The sequence below is a fragment of the Quercus lobata genome, chromosome 1 (genome assembly GCF_001633185.2).
Source record: "Quercus lobata isolate SW786 chromosome 1, ValleyOak3.0 Primary Assembly, whole genome shotgun sequence".
NCBI lineage: Eukaryota > Viridiplantae > Streptophyta > Magnoliopsida > Fagales > Fagaceae > Quercus > Quercus lobata.
In genome coordinates, this window is record NC_044904.1 from 33,246,585 (window position 1) to 33,254,682 (window position 8,098).

At 32.7% G+C, this 8,098-nt stretch overlaps 1 protein-coding gene across 3 annotated transcripts; it reads right to left on the reverse strand.

The window, feature by feature from the left end:
• Positions 1-39: 39 nt before the first annotated feature.
• On the reverse strand, positions 40-7,068 carry LOC115987811 (protein ALP1-like). Of its 3 annotated transcripts, none has more exons than XM_031111424.1 (3): positions 6,634-7,068; positions 6,360-6,530; positions 40-1,428 (listed from the first exon to the last, which is right to left on the reverse strand). In XM_031111424.1, the coding sequence occupies exons 2-3, from the start codon at positions 6,487-6,489 to the stop codon at positions 383-385; spliced, it is 1,176 nt and encodes a 391-aa protein (XP_030967284.1). In that variant the 5' UTR covers positions 6,490-6,530; positions 6,634-7,068; the 3' UTR covers positions 40-382. The 3 variants fall into 3 exon arrangements, with proteins under 3 accessions (XP_030967284.1, XP_030967292.1, XP_030967288.1); XM_031111432.1 differs by having other exon boundaries at positions 6,360-6,533; XM_031111428.1 differs by having other exon boundaries at positions 6,622-7,068.
• Between the last annotated feature and the right edge of the window lie 1,030 nt (positions 7,069-8,098).

The following is an 8,098-nucleotide window of genomic DNA, read 5'->3' on the forward strand; positions in this document are numbered from 1 at the left end:
CTAATCACGTGCACCAATAATTGAAACAGAAACATCACATTCAAAAAGATAAAGATATGAGATGGTCATAATAAAAATACATGGGGAGTGCCAAATCTCTCCAGCATATTTATTGGACACGTCCAATAATGGAGCAATTTTTTTTTTTTTTTTTTCTAATACAAAATCTCGAGCTCTCACTTTGGTTGTCTCAGCCTGTCATCTGGTTCCTTCTTGAGTCTTTGCCAGTAATGCACTGTCTTCCTTAAATAATTTACAAAAAACAAATAAAATATGAATTCAACTTTATATTTTTCAGGAGATCCTGACCCAGATGCTCCTCATAAATTACAAGACAGCAATCTTTAACCAACTAATTCAGAAATCAGAAATGGAAAGTTGATTAAGGTGGCAACCTTCCAGACAAGTAGAGAGACAGCCTATCTCTCATATGAATACCCTTTATGTCCTCAGTTCCACAAACCTGTTGGTGGTAACCTGAGTCATGGTCATGAGACAAAGGTACTTCGTCCTGCGCCTCATCTTCCATATCAATAACAATGTTATGAAGCAGGCAGCAAACAAGAATAATCCTCGGCAACCTATGTTTGTCAGGCCTCCACATCACTCCTTGAATAATTCTCCACATGTCTTTCAACCTTGCCAATGCCCTGTGCGCCACCATCTGAGTGGCATGATGCCGCCTATTGAATTCAGCTCTTGACTCAGGGAGTTCTTTCCCTTCATAGGGGATGATAAGATAGGGAAGTAAAGAATAGCCTAAATCCCCGATTATGTATTCCCTTATTTCTGATCCTTCGGGGAGCTCTAAATTTTTCCCATTCAACCTCTCTCCTTTATCACATAGTTTGCAGAAGTTTGAACTCTGAAACACTAACCAGTCCTTCATTTTTCCTGGCCATCCAGTGACTATGTCTCGAAACCTCATGTCTGGGTCTACAACTGCCTGCAACACCATGCTATGGTTCTTCTCAGGGTCAAGCCACACATTACTTGTGGGGTCTGATGCAGGCAAACACATCATGATATGGGTTGTATCGATCACACCACAGCAATTAGGAAGGCCACGTATTTTCTCAAATTTAGATTTTATTTCTGTCATTTCCATTTCAGTGGAAGGCCACTTCAAGTGGTGAAGCCCCCTCTCTTCCATGGATTCCACAAAACGCCAGGTCACTTGGGAGACAGTTGAGTGGTTCAGCCCAAATGAATCACCAATTGTCACTAGTGACTCACCAGAGCTAAGTCTTCTTAAAGCTACAGCAACTTGATCACATAAAGACAAAGGCTTGCCATTTGTAAACATATAATGTGCAGACTTAGCCATCATATCTTCCTTCACAAGTGAACATATGTAGTCAAAGGTTTTTCTGGATATCTTAAAAACAGATTCAAACCTATCTAAACCCTTTGACGGAGATTGAAGACCTGCAGTGAGGACCAAGGAAGAGAGAAATTTACTATTTTCAAACAAGCAGTGTTTAAATTTGGTTCAAATGCTCTCTGTAGAAATTAACAGTAAATCACATGCAACCAACATTGTCCTCAACTACACTTAAGAGAAGACATACGAAACATATATATACAAATAATTTTAAAATGAAGTATGCGTTTGGATTAAGATTAAAAATTAAAATTATTTCACTATTTAGCTTATTTTTGCTACTATTCATGAGCTCCATTGCATTTTTTGGACTATTCATGGGCCCAATTATACTATTTCAACTAACTTTTACCTTTATCTACAATACTTTCAGTAATAATTTTTCAGTTTCAGCAAAATAAGAAGTATCCAAACACACCCAAAGTGTACAAGTTTGTATGCTAGGTACACCAAAAGGGATTCCCAGAACTGATATTAATGTAAAATAAAACAAACAAACTGGTTGAAACTGATGTAGATAGTATAATCAATTAATGGATTAGTTCAGACATGATTTGTTTTGACTTTTAAGCATGCAAAACAACAAAAGGTGCAGACAACTAAGAAAGCATTATAAAGAAGATTGACATGGTGTGATTGTTGAGGCATGTTATAACATAATTTTTTTTCCCTCATCACTCAACAACTAAGTTGACATTCATTACAAGGTAAACTTGCAGGTATAACATTTGGCTGTTACTCTGGACTAACCAAATTTCTATAGTGAATTCATTTCAACTTATGCAAACCCAGCCCAAACTTCTCCAAAAATAAAGACATAGTTAAACATACAGGTAAGTGCCAGTTCTCATGCTAGGCTGCACATACAGGTAAGTGCCAGTTCTCATGCTAGGCTGCTCTGGGGTTAAGGGATCAATAGATGAGAAACATATATCCATCTACAAAAGTATAAAATGTGTGATGCAGGTTGAATGGGTTTCGTTTTCTTTTTCACCAAGGTGAAATTCTCCTCCATTCTAAACATTGAAGGAGAGATTTTTAAACAGCTTCTTTCAAAAGAATTCAAACTTGAAAACCATAAGGTGAAACCATGCATTCTGGCTGCTGACAACCAGTGTGGTATAATCAAGTATACCTGGGTTACTGTGAATATTCCAGTTTTTGTACATGATGAATCAAAGGGATCATTACTCAATATTATTTAAAGACTTCATGACTTTTAGAGGTACAAGTACATACCCATACAGTTCTTGGGCAGAGGATCCAAATCAGAGAACCACCTGTCTCATTATCTTTTATTTTATTTTATTTTATTTTTCTAAGTACCCACCATATTGTCCATTATCATAAAAAAGGCTCCAAATCTGTTTTGGAAGCCAGTGAAGGGATGAGAAATAATTCGATTTTCCTTGGCTCTCATTATTTGAATCACAGGTAAGGAGATGAGAAGGAAGAATGAAAGAAAAACTTTTAACATTTCAAAAATAAAATCTCAGTAATTTTCTTACAATGAGTTATGCACACCATTTCCCAGAGGGTACAATTACTTTGCATAGACAAACAAATAAATAAAAAAAGTTTAAGAAAGAGAGACATTTAAAAGAAAGTCTCTCTCCCTCATTTTCCTACCATGTTTTCCCTTTTTCTTCTACGAAGTAACATAGCAAATAAGTTTCATAACCTATATGTGCACCAACTTTAAGATTACTGGACTTGAATTATTAATGGTAAAAAACATCAAGCAATGCAGAGTAGGAGCTAGCTCATTTCTAGCATACCAAGAGATAATCTCATTTGGAACCATCAGTTAGTGTACTAACACTTACATGTATACTATATCAATTTTTTTATTCCATGTCAAATTAATTTATATAAGCTTATATTTTCCTAAAGTCTTTTAAAATTTCTCTAATTGTTCATTTGATTTCATTGATTTCTGTGCATAAATGTCACTCTGTGTGTATTCAATTGCAATAATTTTAACTCATCAACCTCATGTAGCAGTTTGCCCTATATACCTGCCATTTATGGCTCATTGAAAGTTTCAAATTTTAGAACACCACCAGTTTCTTGTCAATTACAAGCACAATCAAAAACCCATATTTATACGTTGAAGTTCTTTACAATCTTAACTTTTAGTAAATCCTTGAAGCAATTTTATAAGTTCCAAACTTATCAAAAAGGAAAAAAATACAGTATAGTGCTGCACTTGAACATTAGAGCAAAGATGTTGAATTGGTTATAGACTCAATAGAGAATTTTACTCTAGCTGAAGGTTATTGAGACCTCATCAGTGAGCAGCTAGTAACTGAATGCCAAACTGACATATTAAAATTTACAAGTCCTATAAATGTGATATACCACACAACATTCTATAATGTCTACAGCTGCTTTGTCATATTCACTCATGTTATGTATACATACGTGACACTTCTCTTCCTAGAGACTATTTTAGGTTTTATCTGAATCTACACTTAGGATTCACCTGAACTGGAATGGGATTGGGTTCTTCATGGTGTTTTTCTTTTCTTCCTTTCTTTGGTTGGAGTAATGAGCTTTTAGAGTCATCACTTATCAGAATGTAAATGGGGCACAGTGCATACTGATTTCCTATGGTTTGTAATGATGATGATGATGATGATGATGATGATGATGTGTTCTTTTTCCAAACCACTACCCAAGAAATGGTGGCAAGGAAACATATTCAAAAGAAAAATCAGGTTCTTGACAAATTAGACTAATATAATTTTGACAATTATGCTACAGACAACTTAAAATGTATATTTATCAGCACTTATCAAAAAAATGATATTTATCAGCAAATGTAAAGCATATAAAATAGTTGTTCCTAAATGCCTCTACCTGCCCTATGTGCCTAATGAATGAGCATTTTCATTGATGATACAAATCTTAAGATATGATCAGTAGGACATCTAACCGGTGAATACATATCAGAGATAAATAAATTTTGAGACTCCAACAGCATGCATGAACAAAAATACCATTATAAATATTCTTTTAAAGGCTGACGTCATAACTGCCTATAAATAAACCAACAGCTAAAATTCCAAGCAAAACAACCCAAAAATGAATAGGCCAACCACCTCTACTACAACAAACAAGGTGGCTTATTTTTGGCACCAACATTAATGAATAAGTGAAGATGAAAGGATCCTCTCAAAAAAAAAAAAAAAAAAAAGTGAAGATGAAAGGAAAAATTCTTTAGCCAGTCCTGATATCCCTTTGACCTTTGTGCATCAGAACTGAACTTCCCTCTATGAGTAAAATGTTCCATGTTAAGACACATCAATAATATTAAAGTTGTGACCTCAATGATGCCATTCTCACCATTATAAACAAATTGGCTGATCTATTGGCAACTAGAAAGGCAAATACTGCTCTATCTTCTTCATTAGAAAATCTTCAAGTAGGTCTAAGTCTTGCAATCTTTTAACTAGTTACTGACTGCCTCTTTGTTTTTGGACTTAAGATAGAATGACAAGTTTTCACAACTTTATTGTAATGATTGGATGCTTAAAGGCCTAATGGAAACTACTAATATTCCAAATCAAATTTCTGTATGATAAAAACTTCCTCTTTTTTGGAAAAGCAAAGATCTAAATTTGATGAAATATTTAATAGATCAATCCAATATGTATGATGTATTCTTGATTTCTCAACCATCACCTCAACACATGGAAGAACAGAAACCAAAAAAGAGTTTGAGGGAGCATCCTAGATCATGGTAATCATCAAAATTGTTGTATACAATGGACTACACTATTTTATAAATGCCTCATAAAATTAATCATTCATTATACCATGCTTTAGGGAACAAGACCAGAATATCACCAACAAACAACTCCTGGCTGGTATTGTTAGCAAAGACTTTCTCTTGTCTACATAAGCCTTTCATTCATATTTTTTATGTTTTCCTACTCCATTGCTACAACTGCATCTTTACAAGCAGTTCCATCATTTAGTAGCAGAGTGCCTATTGATTTGCCACTGCAAGTGATGGTCATAATAATATTTACATGCAACTCAGAGGCAAAATATCTGAGAACTTTATTTTGGTTTTTGACATAAGACCTAGTAGTAGTGGTTTATCAAATTTGCTTTGAAAAAATAAACACTAAACTTATATATTACAGTGTTACACAACAATTTGATAATTTGGACACCTTTTTATTAAAGAAAAAAAAAAAAAACTTAATTTCAAACCTCCCATCACTTTGGCAGGGGATTTAATGGAAGCAGATTAAACTGAGCATGTATCTGCAGGGTATTATGTAATGACTCTCCACAAGTAACAATTCAAACTGCAATCATCCAAATATGGATTTGAGAATTTTTTTTCTTTTGCTTTTTCCTGAGCACCATATAAGGGAATTACATTTGTTTCATAGTAAAATAAGATTATTAAAATAAATAAAAAATAAAATCTCAGTTACTCTCAAATTTTCAACTGCTTGACGTATTCAAAATAAATTATATAATTTGACTCTTTTCGTAAAACCAATAAATAAACTACCTAAAATTATATGTCCTATAAAACAATAAGAACAAATAATCCAAAGGCATTCTTCAATAACAAAGATACCATGCGTGCCCATTAATATATATAATATAGCCTTATCCTTTCCCACGTTCACTAAGACAATAAAACCAGAATGTTAGGTAAAAGGGACGACCTCAAAGTCAGATTAGGGATCCTTCTTACATACCTAAATGTATCTGTGATATTTCAGCATATAACTTGTATGATAAAAAAAATAAAAAATAAAAAATAAACCCAATTGAATAAGCCAAAATTAAATTCATCCAATGAACCAAAATTTCATCAAAAAACTACATACCCATTATAACAAGAATGATCATTAAGAAAAACATCAACATTTTTATAGCTGGACAAGAACAAAATAGAAACAGTAAACCAAGTAAACAAACAAACATAATCTCTAATGAGACATACCATTAATTCTCCTTGAGAACTCATCCCACCAATCTAGAGGTCCCTCCTCTGGGGACCCAGAAGCAGAAGCATTCTCTTCATGCTTCTTCTCTGTCTTTTTCCTCTTTCTGAACCCTCTAACAGGACCCATCACCAAAAACAACCCAATTGAATCAAAACCCAGAAACCTAGCTGCTTCAAAACAACCATAAAATCAGAACCAAAGAAACTGTACAAGAATCACAGAAAAAAAAAAAAAACCAAAACCCATTAGAGATATTACACTAATATGTACCACAAACACAGCAAGATCATGAAAGAATGATGACACAAGTAGTAGTGGCTCGTAACATGCATAGAAGACTGTTACTTGCAAGTGTGGTAATAGCAGGTGTGTTTGTATGTATGGGTGTTTGAACTTTGAAGCATGCAAGAAGAAAATAAAAAAGAAAGAGCTTGATAATATAGGAAGAGGAAAAAAAAATAGAGAGAGAGAAAAAAAAAAAAAACTGTGTTGCTACATATGTGGGTTGGTGATGGTTTAAGACAATGTGATAAGAGAAGTGAAAGACATAGACATTGGTACTTTTTAACACACAGAGTATCTCTTTCTCAGTTTATTTTTAGATTTCCACAGAGAGAGAAGCTCTCCCTTGCTTTTTGAGGTTTGCTAGATTTGGTTAAAGTTTTCGGCTTTCTCTCAAATTTATGAAGAAAAACAAGGAGCATCTTCTCGTGCCACAAGGATTATTATTATTATGCATTTATGCATAATAATATATATATATATATATATATATATAAATGTATGTGTGTATAATAATAGACTGAATAAAATTAAGGACCAGGTTAACTGAAATGACATATATACCATTATATTTTCTTTTTCTTTTAGGTTTTTCCATAAATGACAACGAGGCTGTATTTCAGTTTTACATGGTAAGAACAAATTTTCCCACCCAGGGCAAATTTGGTCATTTGAGGAAATATCATAGAACCTGTGGCTTTATTATAATTAATAAAAAAATTGATGATTATTTAGTGAGAAGGGAGAGAGAGATAAAGGGAAAAAAGAAAAGACACTGACTGGTAAAAGCCTAAAAGGAAAGAAAAGAAGTTGGGGAGAAAATTGGAAAAGTAGTTATCAAATTAAAGTTAGGGTTAATTATATTAAGTTGAACCAACTATTACAATTTTTTATTTTTTTTTTGGAGAAAAACAACTATTACAAATTTAACAGCTAATAATTGAAATCTAAGCTTTAAAAATCATACCAATTAAAACCTCCTTCAAACCTAAAAATTATCACAAAGTCAAAGCTAAAAAGTAAATGGTTTAAATTAATATGATTTTAAAATTCCATGATTTGATTTGACTAATGAAATTCCAACTCAATACAATTTGGGACTTAAGAAGATAATTTTTTATATTTATTTAAATTTTAAATTTTATTTATTTAATTTGTTATATTTGCTTGTTTAAAAACCATTCTTGCTTTTTAAGATACAAGATTGCTAATATTTTTTGTATTTAGTTTTTATTAATATCATTTATCAAGTTTTTAGGAAAATTGATTTTCAATGATTATCCGACATATTCATAACAAACTTAAAACCTTTTTTTTTAAAAATAATTTAGGGTTTCAATTGTGTTAAATTTCTAGTGCCCAATATTTTGGAGACCTTCCGTAGATGGGAAAGAATGCAAAACTGATATATTTTATCATTCTCTAATTTTGAGATTATTTTGTGTACAATTTT

Coding starts and splice junctions, on each gene's coding strand:
- LOC115987811 (XM_031111424.1), bottom strand. CDS start 6,489: ATGGGTCCTGTTAGAGGGTTCAGAAAGAGGAAAAAGACAGAGAAGAAG. Junction 1,429..6,359: donor GTTCTCAAGGAGAATTAATG/GTATGTCTCATT, acceptor TCCTCACTGCAG/GTCTTCAATCTCCGTCAAAG.